Below are 24,421 nucleotides of genomic sequence, written 5' to 3'. Positions count from 1 at the left end.
CCAACTTCCGATACACTCTGTGTGATATATATGGTTACATAAAGCTTTACGCACTTCCTGATCTGATTTAAGGTCTTGTTGATAGATGGTACAAATATTACATTCTGCCTCTGAGCCTTCTGGCACCAGTTAAAGATTTTCATTACTGTGTACTACTGCCATGGTGCTTTGTTTTTAAAAATTTCAAAAAAAATATAACTTTTACTGTGGTAACTTTGTGACGGGTAAGTGAACATCGAACGAGATGGAGTTCTAGCTGGCGTTTACTTGGACTATTTCTGACAGATATTTTTCAGTGGTCCATTGTTTTAAGTAGGGGTTGATTTTGGACTAAGTAATGAACTAAACTAACTTAGTATTTCCAAAAATCACTTCTACTTGGTACAATGTTGCTTTATAGATTTTTTGGAATTGTATACTGAAGGTGATTAAACAAGAAAAGAAAACAGTTAAGAAGAGCCAGGCGGTCGATTCTACTGGGTCTTAAACACGCCCCATAGTCGATAATCCTGCGAGGATTCAAAACTTATTTCTAATATAAACAAAAAAAAATTGTTTCGAAGTAAACAAGATATTTATTTAAGGATATATATAAATAAAGATACATGAGAAAGAGCATGTAGGAACGATGGAAAATGAAAAACGTATTACTAAAAAGAAACCGGTGCACTGTGGAGCAAAATGATGGTTGCAGATGTTAAAGTTGCAAATTATTATGTATGTGTATACACATACAATGTATACATATATATTTTTCTTGGCTCTACCTAGCTTTTCTTGCCCCACGTTGGGCGCCATTTTGTAATGTTTTATTTGAGTTGGAATTGGAAAATATTCAAAAAGGACTTAAGGTCTTCTTACCTGCTCATGCTGTGAGGAGTAGGTCCATCGGGACCCGTCTATTGGCTAGCAAAACAGTGGTGGGGGGTTCGCGACCTTTCCTCATAGCACTAGACCCCATTACATTTTATTTCAGAGTCCCTGTTTATTTATCACAAAAAAATTTATTTGGTGCACTGGTCTCTCTAACGAACAAAAAAAAACCTGCTAAGGGATAAAAGGGGCATAACTAAGGCCAGAACTCCTCCTTCTCCAAGTTATGAGCTGCCCAGGTGACATGGCGCTCGTGCTTCTTATATCCCTCCCTGCCTTGACATCTAATTTAGCACTGATAGTTGTGGATGTCCCTACGTAAACACCACTTACCACCTCACTTCGTTACCACCATTAATAAATTTACTCACTCATCATTTTTGTTTTGTTTCAAATCATTCACATTATAAATTTTTTATTTAATTAGAAATTACGCTTGAATTGCAAATAAGAACTAAGCTCTAGATTCTACATATCGTATACATACACAAGTACCTATTTAATTAACCAATATAAAAATAGAAATTTTTAAAGCCTATTCGCCTATGTATAATATCAATGTTCCATTATTTAAGATTGGAGAAGAGTTGTTTTTTTTTTTTTTAATTTATACCAAAGTTATCAACATGATCATATGTATTTAATTAGCGATCTTTGCTCATATTGCTTTATACAATGGTTTTTGTAATTGATATTAGAGAAAAATTGTAAGTTTACAAACGGCGATGGTTACTAGGACATGTTTCTGAATTTCACTTCATCAGCTAGCTTTTCGGGAGCTGAGCGTTGAACTCGAATCTCCAACATTCATATCAGTGCAAGCCTTTAGCTGCTACGCCATATGAATGTTCCGTTGTTCGCTGTACAATTGGTCTCTAAGAGTTGCCTTTTTGTTTATATTCCTTTTGATCACCATGCAGGCACATACACTCTGTATGTAGTTTATTCCTAATGGTGTGGATATGATTTTTAGGCGCGCTTTTGAAAGCTTAGTAACATTTGTTCGGATTTTTACAGTATTTGTTTTTTTAATACTTCCGCTGTTACTATTATATCAACATGATCATATGTATTTAATTAGCGAGCTTTGCTCATATTGCTTTATACAATGGTTTTTGTAAATGATATTAGAGAAAAATTGTAAGTTTACAAACGGCGATGGTTACTAGGACATGTTTCTGAATTTCACTTCTTCATCAGCTAGCTTTTCGGGAGCTGAGCGTTGAACTCGAATCTCCAACATTCATATCATCGCCGTTTGTAAACTTACAAGTTTTCTCTAATATCAATTACAAAAACCATTGTATAAAGCAATATGAGCAAAGCTCGCTAATTAAATACATATCATAATTTTTTAATTTTGGTCGATATTTCGACTACAATCTGAAGTCATCATCAGGGAGATATGGACATGTGTGTCCGACGTCAAACTTTCTGAAAAGCACAACTCATATGTATAAGCAAAAAAAAAAGGAGTATGTTGCCGATGTGTGTTCAAATACGAACCCTGTACGTATGAACGGATAAAACCACAAAGGGGTCGTGAAGGGTCGTTACGTTAAACTCGTTAGCTGATCTATAGATATTAGACTTTTCATCTCTCAATGCCTTATTCTTCTTTCCTTTAAACTAATAGTGCACACATCAGAGCACCAGAAGAAGTTACTATTGCGGAAACCCCATATCTCTAATACTCATTCAAGTATTTTTACCTTTTCAACAAATACAACACAACAAAGCTACATTATCAGTTTTTGGTGTGATTTTTATACAACCTATAGTTCGGTCAAAAGCTACGTCAATAATAAATATAGGAAATGTATAACTAATGGAATTTAACATACCTTATTATTTCGTAAGTCCAAAATACTAAAATCAACCCCGGAAAACACTGTCAGTGGTGCTACCGTCGTAATGCTATTATCGCTTAGAATGAGACCATTGACAGAGCGAAATTTTTCATCATTGCGATAAATTAGCTTACACACTCCTTCAAACACAGCACGATTACCAAGATTTACTATCAAATCGAAAAATTCGGGTTGGTCATTAAATCGAGCCATATTTAATATGCCATTGATGCCATTAACACGTTCCATACACGTGTAAAGGCGATTTAGTGCATCGGTAAGTTTAGCATAAGGTGAGATTTGGCCATGTCTAAAGGCACCAACATTAAATTTTACTTGAAGTTGAACGAAAGAAGCATCTGAAAGCTGAATTCGAAGGTTCTGGTCGAATAGTTTGTTTATAGCCGCTTTACATTTCCGTACTAAAAAGCGATCTTCTTTTGCACCATGCTATAATAAGAAAAAGAATAAATACAGATATGATGGAAAATAAAAAAATACAAATATACTTGTATAAATTGTAATATGATTAAAAATATGGTTAGCTTCCCTGCAGCGAAAATGGGAGGCAGTTGCTGTTGTTGTAGCAGTGCTTCGCCCTACCCAACAGCCGCGACCGATCACAAATTGTCATCAATATCCTCTAACGGGAGTCCAAGGAAACTTGCTGTTTCAACAGGGGTGGACCATAAGGAAAGGGGTGTTAGAGGCGTTGGTTCCACATTACAATTAAAGAGATGGTTGGTGTCATGTGGGGACACATTGCAGGCGGGGCATACATTTTGTATGTCGGGGTTGATTCTGGATAGGTAAGAGTTTATCCTGTTACAGTATCCAGAACGAAGTTGAGCAAGAGTGACACGCGTTTCCCTGGGGAGTATGCGTTTCTCTTCCGCGAGTTTTGGATACTTTTCTTTGAGTACTGGATTCACCGGGCAATTCCCGGCATAAAAGTCCGACGCCTGTTTGTGGAGTTCACCAAGGACCTGCTTGTGTTTTTTCGCTTCATACGGCTGGGTTCTCAGGTGCCGTATTTCCTCAAAATGCTTACGGAGATGACTCCTTAAGCCCCTAGGCGGTGCTGGCTCATCAATCAGATGTCTGTTGGGATGCTCAGGTTTCTGGGTATTCAACAGGAAATGTTTGGTCAGCATCTCATTTCTCTCCCTGATGGGGAGTATTCTCGCCTCATTATGCAGATGGTGTTCTGGGGACATAAGAACACAGCACGTGGCGATTCTGAGAGCAGTATTTTGGCAGGCCTGTAGCTTCTTCCCGTGGGTAATTTTTAGGCTTGGCGACCATATGGGTGACGCGTAGCACGTAATCGGCTGGCTAATTGCTTTGTATGTAGTCATGAGCGTTTCTTTATCTTTTCCCCAGGTACTGCCAGCGAGGGATTTGAGGATTTTGTTACGGCTCTGAATTCTCGGAACAATTGCGGCTGCGTGCTCACCAAAATGTAGATCCTGATCAAACGTCACACCCAAAATTTTGGGGTGTAGGACAGTCGGTAGCGTAGTGCCATCGACGTGGATGTTCAAAATGGTCGACATTTGGGACGCCCATGTTGTAAATAAGGTCGCGGAAGATTTAGTCGGTGATAATGCTAGGTTTCGCGAGGCGAAAAAACTGGAGAGATCAGGGAGGTAGCCGTTTATTCTATTGGAAAGCTCATCGATCTGTGGGCCTGGGCCTGTGGCCATTATTGTGCAGTCATCGGCGTAGGAAACGATTGACTCCTTCCGGTGGTGAAGGTAGCTTAAATATGTAGAAATTAAACAAAAGTGGGGACAGGACACCCCACTGTGGCACCCCTTGTTTAATTCTTCTTGGTTTTGATGATTCGTTTCTAAATTGCACCGATGCCTGCCGACCACCCAGATAATTTGCGGTCCACCTTGTAAGGCATGGGGGAAGGGTAGACCCTTCCAGGTCTAGCAGTAATGAGCCATGGTTGACCGTATCAAAAGCTTTTGATAGGTCTAGCGCTACTAGTACTGTTCTCTGGTGGGGTTTTTGATTCAAACCGCAATTTATCTGGGTGCTAATGGCATTTAGCGCGGTGGTAGTGCTATGGAGTTTTCTGAAGCCATGCTGATGACAGGCTAGTTGCAAATTTGCTTGGAAATGCTTCAAGCGTCTTTGCTACTGGCGATAGGAGAGATATCGGACGATACGACTCTCCTATGTTAGCTGGTTTCCCAGGCTTTAGTAGCGGGACCACCTTGGTCATTTTCCATTTTTCGTGTATGACAAAGGTGGAAAGAGACAGGTTGAAGACATGCGCTAAATATTTGAAACCCTCTTTCCCTAGGCTTTTAAGCATTGGCATGGCTATGCCGTCTGGGCCGACTGCTTTGGATGGTTTAGCGTGACCAATGACGTCCTCAACCTCTTTAGCGGTGATGGTGATTGGTGACGCGCTGAATTTGTGTTTATGAGCGTGTCTGTTGGCCCTCCGTCTATCTTTGTCGACCGTAGAATGCATTATATATTGTCGGCAGAAAGCGCTCGCGCATTTTTTCGCATCCGACAGCACTTTATCGCCAAAGGCGATGGAAACTTTGTCTTTGTGCTTAGACGGATTCGATAGGGACTTTACGATGGACCAAAGTTTACCCACACCGGTAGAGAGGTTACAACCACTTAGGTGCTCCTCCCATTTCGCCCGCTTCTGTTCATCCACAAGCAATCTGATGCGTTGGTTTATATCCCTTATTGGGGGGTCGCCTGGATCAAGCTGTCTTATAAGGTCACGTTCTCTCGCTAAGTTTGCGGCCTCCGCCGGGACGTGGGGCCGAATTTCGGGAATTCTCCCGGCGGGAATGAAACGTGCCGAGGCGGATTCAATGACCTTGCGGAAGGCACGCTCCCCTTGGCGGGCATCAGTCGGGATAGGGAGTGCAGCAAAGAGGTTGTCTGTAAAAGGTTTATATTGGTCCCACTTTCCTTTTTTGAAGTTTATGAAAGTGCGTTTTTCTGTGACGATGAAGTCGGCAGTGCGCTCGAGCGAAATAAGTATAGGCAGGTGGTCGGATGCCAATGTTACCATCGGCTGCCAGTTGACGCAGTTTACGAGTTCTGCGCTCACGATTGAGATATCTGGCGAACTGTGACTGCTTCCTACCATACGTGTGGGGGCGTCCCCGTTTATTGTTCAGAACGTCGTTTCTTCTATTTGATCCGCCAACATCTCACCCCTACTGTCCGCCCGCAAATTTGAATGCCATAGATCGTGATGGGCGTTGAAATCGCCTAAGATAATGCGATTGTTGCCAGTGAGTAAGGCGCTGATATTAGGGCGGTATCCACTGGGGCAACAGGTGGCAGGAGGGATGTAGATGTTGATGATTTCTAGGTTTGCATCGCCTGATCGGACAGATAGACCTTGACGTTCTAAGACATTGTCCCTGCGGTCGATGCCAGGATCAAATATATAATATTGCACAGAGTGGTGTATGATAAACGCGAGTCCGCCTCCATTTCCGCTCTCGCGATCTTTTCTGTGAACATTATACCCAGAGCAGGTCTGCAATGCAGATCTTGCTGTGAGTTTAGTCTCTTGAATCGCAGCAATGCGGATGTTGTGCCGCTTCATGAAATCGACTATCTCCGTAATCTTCCCAGTTAGTCCATTACAGTTTAACTGCAGAATTCTGAAGTGCATGAGGGGAGACGTCGCCACTCTGGGGGTAAGTGACGGGTGACTGCGCCTGGGTTGAGGAAGGCTAGGACGCAATTGTTGTTGTGGCCCTGGGACTGGGCGTCCTTGGGCAAGCATTGGGGTACCCGAATGATTTGGGTTTGCGACCTGGCAACATGGCGCGATGAAACCCGTCGGGGGGTTGCCGTCGCGGAGACCAGAACATCTAGGAAAGTGGCACCACCCAAGGCAGGAGCTGCATTGGGCGGATGTAGCAAACATATATATTCTGTGCTGGCTAACGGTGCAAACGGAGGTAGGGACTAAGAGTCTATTTCCCTGACCTACACGATTGCTGCCGGAAAAGAGGGGGAAGACGGGGGCAGGGGCTGATGCTCAACATTGCTACCGACTCTACTAACAAGATAGTAGTTATGAGTGGTAGCAGCTATTTGAGTTGTTGGCGCCGTGGGGCGCGAGCAGCAGCGGGTACTTGTTGTGGCTTGCTGAGCAGCGGGGCTGCTGGCAGGTAGTGGGGGACGCTTAGGCGTAGACTACGGGACGCCCTTGGGCGTGAGCAGCAAGGAGCCACAAAAGGTTTATAAAAGTTACGTGGACGTCGGGTTTTGGGACCAAGCCCAGAACAACCTGTCTGATGCAACCATCCCTTACACGAAACACACTAACAAGAGTATGACCGTCCTAAAAAGATTCTTTTCCGGCAGATGCAGCAAAACCATTTCTCAGGACCGGGGTCAGGAGTCGGGCCCGGATTGGATTCGATACCTTCCGGGAGCAAGAGAATATGGAGCAGTCCCGCTGCAAGGAGCTGCTGGGAGGATGACAATTTGTGGGAGGGACGCAACAAATTAAATGGGGTTACACTTAAATGACAGTTCTTGGTCGGGAAAAATCCCGAGTCGCTCCGGTACATAGAACCGACTGCCTTGGGAGGCAGTCACGCAAAGTACCGTTTTCAAACTACAGCTTTAATGACTACCTTCGAACTGTTGCTAGCCGATGCAGAGCGGGACAGTTGGTAGCCACACTTGTACGAACAATTTGAGCTAAGTGAATTTAAATTAATTACGAGACTATACAGAACCACCTAGGAATTAACGCTTCCCAAGGCAGTCGGTTCTATGTACCGGAACGACTCGGGATTTTTCCCGACCAAGGACTGTCTATTCAGTGTAACCTCATACTCGTTTTGTCTCGTGTAAGGGATGATTGCACCGGGCAGGTTGTTCTGGGCTAGATCCTAAAACCAGACGTCCACGTAGCTTCTATAATTTTTATTTATTTATTTATTAGAAGAAAAGAAGCGCAACGTGCCTTCTTTACTGGAAAAGGAGCACTAGTAAGAACACCTTCGGCTCGCTTGTTTTTTAAGTTACAGTTTTTGCTTAGATTAACTCAAGGCTTATAGATAATTAACTCTAGATTAATTTCTTAGGATCTGTTAACCTAAGGAATTCATTTATTTTGTCTATAGATACAGCGTTATGATTTCTTAATAAACTAGAAGGGTTTGTGTTTCCAAATAGGCTTGCTCTGGTTATTGCGAAATGATGACATCTGTCGAGGAGATGAATCACAGAGTTAGTTTCGGCATTACAGTAGGGGAACTGTGACACGCTCGATCCTTTAAGAACCGCCTCGTGTGTAATAATCGTGTGTCCTATTCGTAGTCGGATAAACGCTTTCAAATTGTTGCAGGTGACTTTAATCGGGAATATAGGACTCTTTCCGCTGGTGTTTATATTCGAGTAGTGGTGGATATAATTCTTCCAATCTTCGAGTTTTGCTTTAAGTATGTGTATTTGAGCCAGTTTGGAGATATCCTTTTTAGAGATAAAGTTTTGAACTATAAGTGGTTCTTGGGCTGCTAACTTAGCTCTTTCATCAGCAGCTTCATTTCCAGCTATTGAAAGATGACTTGGGACCCACATGATTTTTATTCGACTGTTGGTTTGTAAAAGTGTTTTGCGTATTTCTATTGTCAGGCTATCTGTACTGGACATATTTGTGATGGATTGTATGGTCGATAAGCTATTTGAACATACTATGTATTTTTCTTTGGTGCCGAGAGCAAATTGAGTTGCGCGTAGTACCGCGCTAGCTTCTGCAGTGTATACAGAACAAAATGGTAGTAGGTGGCCGACCGTGATTGTATTTTGATTGGAATCTACCACCGCGAAAGCTGTTGTGGAATGAATTTTTGTACCGTCGGTGTATGCGAATTTCCAATCTTGCTGTTCAAATTTTGTTGTGATATCTTTAAACATTTGTCTATAAACTGCTGCCGGTGTGGTACTCTTGTTGCTTCTGCTTATATCGGTTATAACAAACGATTGCATGTTAGTCCAGGGTGGAGGAGTGTTACAGTTCTTTTTTACTGGCTTAATAGGAATGCCTGCTTCCTTCGCTGTGTTGATGCACCTTGTAATGGCTGAAATACGGCGTAATACTTTTGCTATTTCTTGCAACTGAATTCACTGCCTCACAGAGAATCGCGTTTTTGCAGTGTAGGAGCTTATGGGTCAACTTCAAGCTGTTTTGTCTAGTTCTTTCTTCCACAGTCGGAAGCCCTGCTTCTGTCAGTATGCACCGTGTTGGAGATGTCGGGAATGCTCGCAAGCTCCTTCTAGCTGCAGCGTGGTATGGTGGTGATAAGCGTTTCATGATGCTGCGCGCACAGTGCCCGTATATCGTTAAGCCGTAGTCGATTTTGGCAAAATCAAGGCTTTTGTTATGCGTATTAAAGTTGTTTGATGCAGCAGACAATGTTTCGATGATAAATACTTTATTACATTTAATCGTTTATCTAAGCTTGTTCTTAAATGTTCGACATGGAGTTTATATGTAAGCTTTTTGTCAAATACAATACCCAGAAACTTAAGACTACTGCTATTGACAAAGTCGACATTATTAAAATTTAGACTTATTGATGGACATAGCTTTTTATTAGAAATGTGGAAAGTTGTACATTTGTTGTAGCTCCCGAGATGTTTGGCCAGCTGGTTATTTTTGAAATTATTTGAGAAAAATCGCTTTGGACCACCGATAAGTCCTTACATTTGGAAAACAATAACAAATCGTCTGCATACATAATCCTATGGACTCTTTTGTATTGAGACAGGATTTTATTAATTTCATCGAAAGCTACTATAAATAATACTACCGACAATGGTGAACCCTGAGGTATGCCATTAAATAGTTTATGATTTTTAGAATACTTATTACATGTTTTGACACTAAAAGAGCGATTGGATAGAAAATCTTTTACGTAGTTATATATGTTATTTCCTATCTTCTATTCGGCTAGTTGCCGAAAAACGATATGAGCACCGATTCTATCGTAAGCTTTCTCAAAATCAAGGCTTAGGATGGAAACATGGTTTTTTGAAGCTAGAGCTGTTGTGGCAAAGTGTTCAAATATCAGGAGTGCGTCTATTGTCCCTTGACCTTCTCTGAAGGCAACCTGGTGTGGATCGACGAGACCGTTTGACGAGGCAAACCACATGATGCGCTTTGCTATGATTTTTTCCATAACTTTACTTGAACAAGGAATTAGGGATATTGGTCTATAGCCGGAAGCACGTGATGTGCATTGTTTCGACTTTGGAAGCGGAAGGACGGTGGAGTTTTTCCAAGTGTGTGGTAATGAACCTTGTTCTAAAATATTGTTGTAGAGCGCAATTAATCTTTGTTTTACTTTCTGCGGTAGATTTTTAAGCATCGGGTACGAAATTCGATCTCTGCCTGGAGTTTTTCCAGACATGTTTTTTACCGTCAAATCGTATTCGAATTCTGTTATGGGCAAGTCAATTAGTTTCGCTTGCGTTGAAGGTGTATCATTATGGTAACCGCTTTCTAAAGTCATATTTTTATGTGAAACAAAAGCTTCATCAAAACTAGTCTTTAGAGTAGTTAGACCAAAACTCGCCCAGATGGTTTGCTATTTCTGTCGCGGAGCATATTGTTCCTTCATCTGTGACTAAAGCTTTGATTGAGTTAGGGGTATATGTGCCCGTCAGCATTTTAATATTTGCCCAAATTTTCTTTGGATCTGAGGAAGGTGTTATCCCCTCCGTTAGCTTTTCTAAACTCTCTCTTTTAGCTACATTTACCTCCCTTTTAAAAATTGCGTTCGCTTTCTTGTATTCAACAAGATTTTCAGGAGATCTATGTTTCTTATATATATGCCAAAGCTTCTGTTTCTTTTCTCTTAACGCCTGAAGGATTGATGACCAATATGGTACTACAGTCTTGCGTTTTCTCTTGTGGGTCTGGGGTACCGATAAATGTGCTGCTGTAAGTACTATTTTTTTCAATGCATTGGCTTCTTTGTTTACATTAGAGGACAATGGGTATTTGCTCATGGTTTCATTGGCCGAGAGTTGAAAGTTCTCCCAATTTGCTTTTTCTATAATGAATTTTGGTTTTGGTGTCCCCGGGTTTGACCGAGCTAACCTCCCTTTGCACCGTTTGCCAGCACAGAATATATACGTTTGCGACATCCGCCCAATGCAGCTCCTGCCATGGACGGTGTCACTTTCCTAGATCTTCTGGCCTCTGCGACGGCAACCCTTCGACGGGTTTCATTGCACCATGCTGCCAGGCCGCATACCCAAATACATCGGGTACCCCAATGCTTACCCAAGGACGTCCAGTCCCAGGGCCACAACAGCAATTGCGTCCCAGCCTTCCACAACCCAGGCGTAGTTACCCGTCGCTTACTCCCAGAGTGACGACGTCTCCCCCCCATGCACTTCAGAATTCTGCAGTTAAACTGTAATGGATTAACTGGGAAGACCACGGAGATAGTCGATTCCATGCAGCGGCATAACATCCGCATTGCTGCGATTCAATAGACTAAACCCACAGCAAGATCTGCTCTGCAGACCTGTTCTGGGTATAATGTCCACAGAAAAGATCGCGAGAGCGGAAATGGAGGCGGCCTCGCGTTTATCGTACATCACTCTGTGCAATATCATACATTTGATCCTGACATCGGCCGCAGGAACAGTGTCTTAGAACGTCAAGGTTTATCTGTCCGGTCAGGCGATGCAAACCTAGAAATTTTCAACCACCCCTATTCTGCATTTCGATTACGTTCCCGTTCTACGCTCCGCTTCAATCGAAGTTTGGTATTCTGCATTACGACGGAATCGTAAAGAGAGGAGTAAGAGCAAATGATTTTTCGAAATCAGCTGTTGGTACGGAATGTGTGAACATTGGAACAAAATAAATTAAAGAAAATTTGTAAAAAACACTGAAAAACGTTTATATTTTATTATCCACGCCATTTTGTACAAAAAAAAAGGATTAGAATATATTGCCGCAGTGTTATATTTTTTTGAGTGAAGTGCTTTCATAATTGTAAGTGTGTTTTTGTCGTTCTTTTGGCCAATTCCCTGCCGTGGCCACCAAGTTTTGTTAAAACGGATTCCTGCACGAATATAGTTGACATTTTCTGAATTTTAAGGATGCTGATTTCATTGCACTGGCCTAAAATACTTTATAAAGGTTTATTTATTCTTTCCGCAAGGATTGTTTACGTTTTCGCTTCACCCTCCTCTACGCCTGCAGCTTGCTTTGGCATATAACTGGACCCAACGAACTGACACAAATTATAGCTGTCTATTATAATGGAATCAATAGCCGCGGCATTATTTATGGAGTTGAAAAGCAACGCATACGAAAATTGCCAGGCGAGAATGGAGAGGCAAATATTGCGAGATTTGTCTAATCCATTTGAGATGCGTGACGAATTGTAAGAAATTGAACTTAAAAGTGGTGAAGTTTAATGACTTTTATCTTATTTAGGTTCAAAAAAAACTTTCAACTTAACAAGGATGCAAATACGTCCAAGGACTTCGACATCGACATGTTGTTTTTGACCTGGAAACATATAAAAAACAATCATCATCAAGCCTTCTACGTTTCTTAACAAGTTTTACTTACATTTTTGTTAAAATTCTGTTATAAATTAATAAAAAAAATAAAAAGAAAAGTTCTGCACAATAAACGGAGACGCCCCCACACGTATGGTAGGAAGCTGTCACAGTTCGGCGGATATATCGTGAGCGCAGACAACCGCCAAGGGGAGCGTGCTTTCCGCAAGGTCATTGAATCCGCCTCGGCTCGCTTCATTCCCGCAGGTAGAATTCCCGAAATTCGGTCCACTTTCCGGCGGAGGCCGCAAATTTAGCGAAAGAACGTGACCTTATAAGACAGCTCGATCCCGGCGACACCCAAATAAGGGATATAAACCAACGCATCAGATTGCTTGTGGATGACCACAAGCGGGCGAAATGGGAGGAGCATCCAAGCGGTTGTAACCTCTCTGCCGGTGTAGGTAAACTTTGGTCCACCGTAAAGTCCCTATCGAATTCGTCTAGGCACAATGACAAAGTTTCCATCGCCTTTGGCGATAAGGTGCTATCGAATGCGAAAAAATGCGCGAACGCTTTCTGCCGACAATTGATAATGCATTCTACGGTCGACAAAGATAGACTGAGGGCCAACAGACACGCACATAAACATAAATTCAGCGCGTCACCACTTGCCATCACCGCCAGAGGTTGAGGATGCCATCGGTAATGCTAAACCATCCAAAGCAGTGGGCCCAGACGGCATAGCCATGCCGATGCTTAAAAGCCTAGGGAAAGGGGGTTTCAAATATTTAGCGCATGTCTTCAACCTGTCTCTTTCCACCTTTGTCATTCCGGAAAAATGGAAATGACCAAGGTGGTCCCGCTACTAAAGCCTGGGAAACCATCTAACATCGGAGAGTCATATCGCCCGATATCTCTCCTCTCGCCAGTAGCCAAGACGCTTGAAGCCATTTTTCCCCCCTACTTCAAAGCAAATTTGCAGCTAGCCTGTCATCAACATGGCTTCAGGAAACTCCATAGCACCACCACCGCGCTAAATGCCATTGGCACCCAGATAGTTTGCGGTTTAAATCAAAACCCCCGCCATAGAAGAGTACCCGTTACGCTAGACCTATCAAAAGCTTTTGATACGGTCAACCATGGCACGGTACTGCAAGACCTGGAAGGGTCTACCCGTCCCCCATGTCTTAAAAGGTGGATCGAAAATTATCTGGGTGCCCGGCAGGCATCGGTGCAATTTAGAAACGAATCATCTAAACCAAGAAGAATTAAACAAGGGGTGCCACAGGGTGGTGTCCTATCCCCACTATTGTTTAACTTCTGCTACCTTCGCCACCAGAAGGTGCAATAATGGCCACAGGCCCAGGCCAACAGATCGATGAGCTTTGCAACAGAATAAACGGCTACCTCCCTGATCTCTCCAGTTTTTTCCCTTCGCGAAACCTGGCATTATCACCGACTAAATCCTCCGCGGCCTTAATTACAACATGGACGTCCCAAATTTCGACCATTTTGAACATCCACGTCGATGGCACTACGCTACCGACTATCCTACACCCCAAAATCTTGGGTGCGGCGTTTCATCAGGATCTACATTTTAGTGAGCACGCAGCCGCAATTGTTCCGAAAATCCAGAGCCGTAATAAAATCCTCAAATCCCTTGCTGGCAGTACTTGGGGAAAATACAAAGAAACGCTCATTACCACATACAAAGCATTTGACCAGCCTATGGCGTGCTACGCGTCCCCTATATGGTCGCCAAGCCTAAAAACTACCCACTGGAAGAAGCTACAGGCCTGCCAAAATACTGCTCTCAGAATCGCCACGGGTCTTTTTATGTCCCCAGAACACCATCTACATAATGAGGCGAGAATACTCCCCATCAAGGAGAGAAATGAGATGCTAACCAAACAGTTCCTGTTGATACCCAGAAAACTGGGCATCCCAACAGACATCTGATTGATGAGCCAACACCGCCTAGGGCTTAAGGAGTCATCTCCGTAAGCATTTCGAGGAAACACGGCACCTGAGACCTCAGCCGTATGAAGCAAGAAAACACAAGGAGGCCCTTGAAAGAACAGTACCCAAAACTTGCGGAAGAGGAACGCATACTCCCCAGGGAAACGACAGTCACTCTAGCTCAACTTCATTCTGGATACTGTAACAGGTTAAACTCTTAGCTATCCAGAATCAACACCGACATACAAAATGTATGCCCCGCTTGCAATGTGTCCCCACATGACCCAACCATCTCTTTAATTGTAATGTGGAACCAACGCCTCTAACACCACTTTCATTATGGTCCACCATTGTTGAAACAGCAAGTTTCCTTGGACTCCCGTTAGAGGATATTGATGACAATTTGTGATGTTGTTGTTGTTGTTGTTGTAGCAATGCTCGCCCCACCTAATAGCCGCGACCGATCACAAATTGTCATCAATATCCTCTAACGGGAGTCCAAGGAAACTTGCCGTTTCAACAGGGGTGGACCATAAGGAAAGGGGTGTTAGAGGCGTTGGTTCCACATTGGTGAGCCAACACCGCCTAGGGGCTTAAGGAGTCATCTCCGTAAGCATTATGAGGAGATACGGCACCTGAGAACTGAGCCGTATGAAGCAAACCAACACAAGCAGGTCTTCAGTGAACCCCACAAACAGGCGTCGGACTTTTATGCCAGGAATAGCCCGGTGAATCCAGTACTCAAAGAACAGTACCCAACACTTGCGGAAGATGAACGCGTACTCCCCAGGGAAACGCGAGTCACTCTAGCTCAACTTCGTTCTGGATACTGTAACAAGCTAAACTCTTACCTATCCAGAATCAACCCCGACATGCAAAATGTATGCCCGCTTGCAATGTGTCCCCACATGATACCTACCATCTCTTTAATTGTAATGTGAAACCAACGCCTCTAACACCACTTTCATTATGGTCCACCATTGTTGAAACACCAAGTTTCCTTGGATCCCGTTAGAGGATATTGATGACAATTGGTGATCGGTCCCACCTATTAGGTGGGGCGAAGCCCTGCCACAACAAAAACAACAACATACGAATGAACCAGTTACGAACGCTTCCCAAGGCAGCCGGTTTTATGTACCGAGCGACTGGGGATTTTTCCCGACCAAAAATTGTTATTTCAGTGTAACCCCATTTAATTTTGCGTCCCTCCCACAAATTGTCATCCTCCCAGCAGATCCTTGCAGAGGGACTGCTCTACATTCTCATGCTCCGGGAAGGTATTGAACCCAACCCAGGGCCAGAACCTGATCCCGGTCCAGGGAAACAGTTTTGCTGCATGTGCCGGAAACGAATATTTTTTGGACAGTCACAATCTTACCAGTGTCTCGTGCAAAGGATTGTTGCATCGCACGGGGTGTTCTGGGATAGATCCCAACATCCGTCGACACCGTAATTTTTACAAATCCACTGCGGATGTTGTGCAGCTCCATAAAATCAACAATCGTCGCAATCTTCGCAATCTTCCCAGTTACCCATTACAGTTTAACTGCAGGGTAATTGTTTAATTTAGCTCACAACTGCTAAAACTCGTCCTAAAATATCAGGTGTTAAAAGACGCGCTTTTCACCCAGGATCACTCAGGGGGGCGGAAATTCAAAATTTTATTTCGTTTCGGAGATATTTGCAAACAAAATTGAAAATTTTCATGTCGTTGTTGTTGTTTTTATGATTTTGTTGTGCCCACAAGAAAACTGTGGGTAAAAGTGTTTTGCGCGGATATAGTTTTGGTCTCCAAACCGGCGTTGGTCCCACCCAGGGTAATTTTTTATAAGCGTGGCCGAAGGCCGCCAATGCAGAGAAGTGTTCTGCGCAAAAATACTATGGATCCCACACCCGGTTTCGGAGCGCTCCGGGGCCATTTTCGGTTTTTTGGAAATAACTTTTGACAGAAATAAAATTTTAAATTCCCACTGTCGGATTCGTGGTCCTTTCGTCTTTTGACACCTATTCCGATATTTTTGGTCTGGTTTTAGCAGTTGTGAGCTAAATTAAACAATTACCAACTGCAGTATTCTGAAGTGCAACAGGGAAGACGTTGTCACTCTGAAGGTAAGTAACGTGTACCTGCCGCGGGTATATTCTAACCCGCTGGGATACACCGCAGCTGTTCTACACTTTTACCAGAAAAAGTGGGGGTAGTAGTGCAGTTTACGGTACCCACCCTAAAGTTGGGCCAAGATTTTCGAGTGAGGTATCAAAAGACGCATATTAATCTCGAGAACAATAATCCGAAGGCGGAAAACAAAAATTTTATCTCCGTCCGGAGATATTTGCAGTTGAAGTTGGCGATTTTCATGTGGTTGTTGTGTTCGCACCCACAAAAAAAATTGTGCATCACCGTGGCGGTAGCCACGGTTATACCACACACCCGGACTTGGCAAGGCGTAGCTCAGGGTTAGTTTTTATAAGCGCGGCCGAAGGCCGCCAACGCAGAAAGGGTAGTAGTGCAGTTTAGGGGCCCACCCTAAAGTTGGGCCAAGATTTTCGAGTGAGGTATCAAAAGACGCGTATTAATCTCGAGAACAATAATCCGAAGTCGGAAAAGAAAAATTTTATCTCTGTCCGGAGATATTTGCAGTTGAAGTTGGCGTTTTTAATGTGGTTGTTGTTGTGGGTACCCACAAAAAAATTGTGCATCACCGTGGTGGTAGCCACGGTTATACCACACACCCGGACTTGGCATGGCGTAGCCCAGGGTTAGTTTTTATAAGCGCGGCCGAAGGCCGCCAACGCAGAAAGGGTAGTAGTGCAGTTTAGGGGCCCACCCTAAAGTTGGGCCAAGATTTTAGAGTGAGGTATCAAAAGACGCGTATTAATCTCGAGAACAATAATCCGAAGGCGGAAAAGAAAAATTTTATCTCTGTCCGGAGATATTTGCAGTTGAAGTTGGCGATTTTCATGTGGTTGTTGTGTTCGTACCCACAAAAAAAATTGTGCATCACCGTGGCGGTAGCCACGGTTATACCACACACCCGGACTTGGCAAGGCGTAGCTCAGGGTTATTTTTTATAAGCGCGGCCGAAAGCCGCTAACGCAGAAAGGTGTTCTGCGCAAAAATACTATGGCTCCCACCCCCGGTTTCGGAAGTACCCACGGGTCTTTTTTCGGTTTTTCGTTAATATCTTTTGAACGGGTAAAAAAAGTTAACTTCCGCTTTCGGATTCTTGATCTAGACGTGAATATGCGTCTTTTGATACCTCACTCAAAAAAAAGCCCCAATTTTAAGGTGGGGCCCCTAAACTGCACAATTACCGCAGAAAGGTGCTCTGCGCAAAAATACTATGGATCCCACCCCCAGTTTCGGAGGGACCCGCTGGTCTTTTTCCGGGTTTTCGTTAATATCTTTTGAACGGGTAAAAAAAGTCAACTTCCGCTTCCGGATTCTTGATCTAGACGTGAATACGCGTCTTTTGATACCTCACTCCAAAATTTTGGCCCAAATTTCGGTAGGTACCGTAAACTGCACTATTACCAAAGTTGGGCGAGAGTGACTCGTGACACCCTGGTTGGTCTGATTTCCTTTTCTGCAAGAATTAAATAACGTATACATAATGGAAACTATAAAAGGGTTTAGCATACACATAATATATCAACAGCTTGTGAAAACTTGCGCAATATCTACCCGGTAAGCTATAGGAAACAGTTCTTCTCCTTCTACAACATGAAATAAAGCTTCCAAAACTTCTTGAACGCCGTCTCGACCACTAATTTTACCATTGTGCTGCACTATTATTTGATGCCAAACAAATCCCTGTGCCATGACCTTAGGATCATAACTGGTACATTTGGAGTATGTTTGTGTATTCTTATAACATAATTCAATAGGTAAATCGTTTGGGAAATGATACACATCATCTGTAATGAAAAAATCATTAGAATACGTATTAAATATTTAACTTAACGCACCAGGCCGCGAAATTGACATATTTTCCACTGAAATTCAAAAATCACTTATCAGTGTCAAAATCTATTGATTTGAAGTGATGCCACATCTTTTGTTGAGTAAGCTTTATGCTATGCTTAAGATGCATGCACATTAAGTGACGCGAAATATAGCGAAATCCGCACACAACTTCATACATTTTTTTTCCGTGGACTGCTAATTATCTGAGTGGTCGGCAGGCGTCGGTTGAATTTAGGAACGAAATTTCTAAACTTAGAAAAATTAAACGTGGGGTTCCACGGGGTGGTGTCATATCCCCGCTTCTGTTTTATTTTTACATATCAAAACTCCCTTCACCCCCAGAAGGAGTCACAATCATTTCCTATTCTGACGATGGCACGATTATGGCTACAGGACATGGCCCTTCAGTAGATGAATTAGTTTCTAAATTAAACAGATGTCGCAAATATTGGCCGTACGCGTCGATGGTGTCACCTACCGACTGTCCATCACCCAAATATCTTAGGGGTGACGTTCGATAATACTCTAACCTTCAAGGCTCATGCCATTGAGATTGTTTCTAAAGTACAAAGTCGCAACAAAATTCTCAAGTCGCTTGCCGGCAGCACATGGGGAAAAGATAAAGAAACGTTGCTAACCACGTACAAGGTAATCGCTCCCCAAGGCCGTCCGTTCTATGTACCGGAGAGTCTCGGGTTTTTTCCCGACCAAGGACTGCCATTTCAGTGTAACCCCATTTAATTTGTTGCGTCTCTCCTACAAATTGTCATCCTCCCAGCAGCTCCTTGCAGCGGGACTGCCCCATATTCTCTTGCTCCGGGAAGGTATCGAATCCAATCTGGGCCCGACTCCTGATCCCGGTCCTAAGAAACGGTTTTGCTGCATCTGCCGGAAAAGAATCTTTTAGGACGGTCATACTCTTGTCAGTGTGTTTCGTGTAAGGGATGGTTGCATCGGACAGGTTGTTCTGGGCTAGATCCCAAAACCAGACGTCCACGTAACTTCTATGAATCGTTTGTGGCTCCTTGCTGTTCACACCCTAGGACGTCCCGTAGTCTGCGCCTTAGCGCCTCCCCAGCCACCATCCAGCAGCACCGATGCTCAGCAAACCACAACAATTAGCCGCTGCTGCTCGCGCCCACGACGCCACCAACTCACCCGGCTGCTCCCACTCATAACTACAATCTCCGTAGTAGAGTCGGGAGAAATGCCGAACATCATCCCCTGCCCCCATCTTCAGACTCTTAGTCCCTACCTCCCTTTGTACCGAACAGCATTCGCGTCCTAGCCTTCCACAACCCAATAGTAATCACCATTCACTTACTCCCAGAGTGACGACGTCTCCCCCTATGCACTTCAGAATTCTGCAGTTAAACTATAATGGATTAACTGGGAAGATCACGGAGATAATCGATTTCATGAAGCGGCACAACATCCGCATTGCTGCGATTCAAGAGACTAAACTCACAGCAAGATCTGCATTGCAGACCTGTTCTGGATATAATGTCCACAGAAAAGATCGCGAGAGCGGAAATGGAGGCGGCCTCGCGTTTATCATACACCACTCTGTGCAATATCATATATTTGATCCCGACATCGACCGAAGGGACAGTGTCTTAGAACGTTAAGGCTTATCTGTGCGGTCAACATGTACATCCCTCCTGCCACCTGTTGCCCCAGTGGATACCGCTCTGACATCTGCGGCGTACTCACTGGAAACAATCGCATTATCTTAGGCAATTTCAATGCCCATCACGATGTATGGCATTCAAACTTGCGGGTGGACAGTAGGGGTGAGATGTTAGCGGATCAAATAGAAGAAACGACGTTCTGCGCTATAAATGGAGACGCCCCCACACGTATGGTAGGAAGCTGTCACAGTTCGCCGGATATTTCAATCGTGAGCGCAGAACTCGTAAATTGCGTCAACTGGCAGCCGATGGTAACATTGGCATCCGACCACCTGCCTATACTTATTACGTTCGAGCGTCCCGCCGACTTCATCGTCGCACAAAAACGCACTTTCATTAACTTTAAAAAAGGAAAGTGGGACGAATACAAATCCTTTACAGATAACCGCTTTGCTGCCCTCCCTATCCCTACTGATGCCCGCCAAGGGGAGCGTGCTTTCCGCAAGGTCATTGAATCCGCCTCGGCTCGTTCCATTCCCGCCGGTAGAATTCCCGAAATTCGGCCCCATTTACTGGCGAAGGCCGCAGGTTGAGCGAGAGAACGTGACCTTATAAAACAGCTCGATCCCGGCGACCCCCAAATAAGGAATATCAACCAACGCAACAGATTGCTTGTGGATGAACATAAGCGGGCGAAATGGGAGGAGCACCTAAGCGGTTGTAACCTCTCTGCCGGTGTAGGTAAACTTTGGTCCACCGTAAAGTCCCTATCGAATCCGTCTAGGCACAATGACAAAGTTTCCATCGCGTTTGGCGATAAAGTGCTGTCGGATGCGAAAAAATACGGGAGCGCTTTCTGCCTACAATATATAATGCCATTCTACGGTCGACAAAGATAGACGGAGGGCCGACAGACACGCACATAAACATAAATTCAGCGCGTCACCAATTACCATCACAGCCAAAGAGGTTGAGGATGCCATCGGTCATGCTAAACCATCCATAGCAGTGGGCCCTAGATAATCTAATCTAATCTAATCTAATCCTATCGCCAGTAGCCAAGACACTTGAAGCCGTTTTGCTCCCCGACTTCAAAGCAAATTTGCAGCTAGCCTGCCATCAGCATGGCTTCAGAAAACTCCGTAGCACCACCACAGCGCTAAATGTCATAAGAATCCAAATAAATTGCGGTTTAAATGAAAACCCCCACCATAGAACAGTACTCGTTGCGCTAGACCTATCAAAATCTTTTGATACGGTCAACCATGGCACATTACTGCAAGACCTGGAAGGGTCTACCCTTCCCCCATGTCTTAAAAAGTAGACCGCAAATTATCTGGGTGGTCGTCAGGCATCGGTGCAATTTACAAATGAAACATCAAAACCAAGAAAAATTAAACAGGGGGTGCCACAGGGGGTGCCACAGGGTGGTGTCCTATCCCCACTTTTCTTTAATTTCTACACATCTAAGCTACCTTCGCCACCAGAAGGAGTTACTATCGTTTCCTACGCCGATGACTCCACAATAATGGCCAAAGGCCCAGGCCCAAAGATCGATAAGCTTTGCAACAGAATAAACGGCTACCTCCCTGATCTCTCCAGTTTATTCGCCTAGCGAAACCCGGCATTATCACCGACTAAATCCTCCGCGACCTTCTTTACAACATGGACGTCCCAAATGTCGACCATTTTAAACATTCACGTCGATGGCACTACGCTACCGACTGTCCTACACCCCAAAATCTTGGGTGTGAGGTTTGATCAGGATCTACATTTTGATGAGCATGCATCCGCAATCGTACCGAAAATCCAGAGCCGTAATAAAATTCTCAAATCCCTTGCTGACAGTACTTGGGAAAAAATCAAAGAAACGCTTATTACCACATATAAAGCAATTGGCCAGCCGATTGCATGCTACGCGTCCCCTATATGGTCGCCAAGCCTAAAAATTACCCACTGGAATAAGCTACAGGCCTGCCAAAATACTGCTCTCAGAACCGCCACGGGCTGTCTTCTTATGTCCCCAGAACATCATCCACATAATGAGGCGAGAATACTCCCCATCAGGGAGAGAAATAAGATGCTATCCAAACAGTTCCTGTTGAATACCCAGAAACCTCAGCATCCAAACAGACATCTGATTGATGAGCCAATACCGCCTAGGGATTTAAGGAGTCATCTCCGTAAGCATTTTGAGGAAATACGGCACCTGAGAACTCAGCCGTATGAAGCAAAAAACACAAGCAGGTCTTTGGTGAACTCCACAAACAGGCGTCGGACCTTTATGCCAGAAATTGCCCGGTGAATCCAATACTCAAAAAACAGTACCCAAAACTTGCGGAAGAGGAACGCATACTCCCTAGGGAAACGCGAGTCACTCTGGCTCAACTTCGTCCTGGATACTGTAACAGGTTAAACTCTTGCATATCCAGAATCAACCCCGACATACAAAATGTATGCCCCGCTTGCAATGTGTCCCCACATGACACCAATCATCTCTTTAACTGTAATGTGGAACCAACGCCTCTAACACGCCTTTCATTATGGTACTCCCCTGTTGAAACAGCAAGTTTCCTTGGACTCCCGTTTGAGGATATTGATGACAATTTGTGATCGGTCGCGGCTAGGTGGAGCGAAGCATTGCTAGAACAACAACAACTACGTACAAGGTAATTGGCCGGCCGCTCATGAGCTACACGTCTCAATAGACCTATTAGCTGTTCAAAACCTTTGAAATGCTGATAAATGTGTACATAAAGTCCAACATGGATTAAAAGCTGCTCTCCACAACCCAACATGCGTACACCTAAGGCAAGTCGGTAGACATCGCATTGCATTGAGTGGTAGTAAGCATAGAGAAAGCTCTGGAATATAAGGTATATGCTCTAGGAGTCTTCTTACACATTGCCGGGGCTTTCAATAATGTTTATAAATGGGCGATTATGGATGGTCTTAGTTAAATTAAAGTACATCCCGCCTTAACCAGATGGATGGGCTGCATGTTAAATTGCAGGAAGATTACAAAACAATGGGGATTGTACGAGGCTACGAAAGCAGTGGACAGGGGCACGCCGCAGGGAGGGGTGCTATCACCGCCGCTGTGGATGCTGGTCATCAACCAACTGCTCAGACGATTCGATGAGGGACCCGTAAAACTTACGGCTTACGCAGACGACGTTGCAATTGTCATAAGTGGAAAGTGCCTTCCAACGATTAGCTCCTTGATAGATCGGGCGCTTTGGGATATTCATACCTGGGCATCTAATGCCGGTTTGAAATCCAACGCGGAGAAGACGGATATGGTCTTGTTTACAAATAGGTACAAGGTCCCAAATTGGACCAGGCCCAAGTTAGGAGGGATGGCCCCACAGGAGAAACCTTGCACAAAATATCTAGGAATAATCCTAGACAGTAAGCTGTCATGGAACCTCAACGTGGAGGAGAGGGTGAAGAAGGCCTCAACGGCACTTTATGCATGTAAAAGAATACTGGGGTGTACGTGGGGCTTATCGCCCTCTTTTTCTCATTGAGTTTTTACAGCGATTTTAAGCCCTATTCTATACTATGGAGTTCTTGTTTGGTGGAAAGCCACACAAAAAACAACCTACCTCAAAAAATTAGAGGGGTATGCAGACTATCAGTACTTAGCTTTACGGAAGCCCTGAAAACAACCCCGACGGCTGCACTGTATGCCATTATGCACATTCCACCTGTATGCCTCGTAGCAAAGAACATAGCATTAACAACTGAAACCAGGCTGGGTGCCTCGGGGCAGCTTGAGCGCCGACCATACGGCTATAGTAGTATAGCGTCATCAATAACAAGACGAAAAGACCAGCTGATTCCCCATCTGCGCTTCGAGGGAGATCTTAAGGGCGCAATAGAGGTGGACGGTTGGCGCAAGGGTGCTCGAATGGCGGGCGAGGCTATACATGTTTACACAGATGGTTCCAAAGTAGCGGAAGGAGTATGGTGTGCGATATACTGTGCTGATCCAGAAATAAACAGATCCTACAGGCTGCCGAATTACCGTAGCGTTTTCCAAGCGGAAATAGTAGCCGTATCCAAAGCAGTAGAAACACTGGATGAGAATAGCTTAAGCTGCAACCGCGTTAACTTTTATATTGACAGTCAAGCAGCAGTTAAGGCAATAATCGCGCATAGCACAGCATCTAAATGCGTGGTAGAGTGTAAGCAGTCTCTGGAGAGAATCGGGCAGGGAGAAACATACATCTATACTGGGTCCCAGGGCATATGGGAATAGATGGGAATGAAAAAGTAGATGGACTAGCTAAAAAGGTCGCATCCCTTGAAGCTTGCTCCGTAGACGTCCCAATTAAACTGGGCGAGATTAAGCGAACGCTAGAGATGCACATGATCGACCGAGCGGGAATGTCGTGGGTTCAAGCTCGGGGATGTAAAGTGTCGAAGATTATGTGTAGGTCATTAAAATCATATCATTAAAAAGAGGACTGTAGGCTCATGACGGGTATTCTGACTGGACACTGCCTTCTGGCGTCACATGCCTTTAAATTAGGCTTGGTCAATGATAGAAGATGTATAGTCTACCCATTTTTTCTATTATTTTTTGG

General features: G+C 44.1%; 1 protein-coding gene across 3 annotated transcripts in view; it reads right to left on the bottom strand.

Moving 5' to 3' along the window:
* The window catches only part of nxf2 (nuclear RNA export factor 2), a 527,629-nt gene extending 509,306 nt beyond the window's left edge, over nucleotides 1-18,323 (bottom strand). For 2 of the 3 annotated variants that reach the window (XM_067792196.1, XM_067792197.1), the window contains exons 1-3: nucleotides 18,201-18,323; nucleotides 17,917-18,149; nucleotides 2,718-3,173 (exon numbers count right to left, since the gene is read on the bottom strand). In XM_067792196.1, the coding sequence (XP_067648297.1) occupies nucleotides 2,718-3,173; nucleotides 17,917-18,149; nucleotides 18,201-18,219 (708 nt within the window). In that variant the 5' untranslated portion in view covers nucleotides 18,220-18,323. Of the gene's footprint in view, nucleotides 1-2,717; nucleotides 3,174-17,873; nucleotides 18,150-18,200 lie in introns of those variants that run through there. The other variant, XM_067792198.1, reaches the window with a different exon arrangement.
* Nucleotides 18,324-24,421: the final 6,098 nt, after the last annotated feature.

The sequence above is a fragment of the Eurosta solidaginis genome, chromosome 5, assembly GCF_040869045.1.
Source record: "Eurosta solidaginis isolate ZX-2024a chromosome 5, ASM4086904v1, whole genome shotgun sequence".
NCBI classification, from domain to species: domain Eukaryota; kingdom Metazoa; phylum Arthropoda; class Insecta; order Diptera; family Tephritidae; genus Eurosta; species Eurosta solidaginis.
Note: the sequence above shows the minus strand (reverse complement) of the source record. Positions and strands in the feature narration are given on the sequence as shown.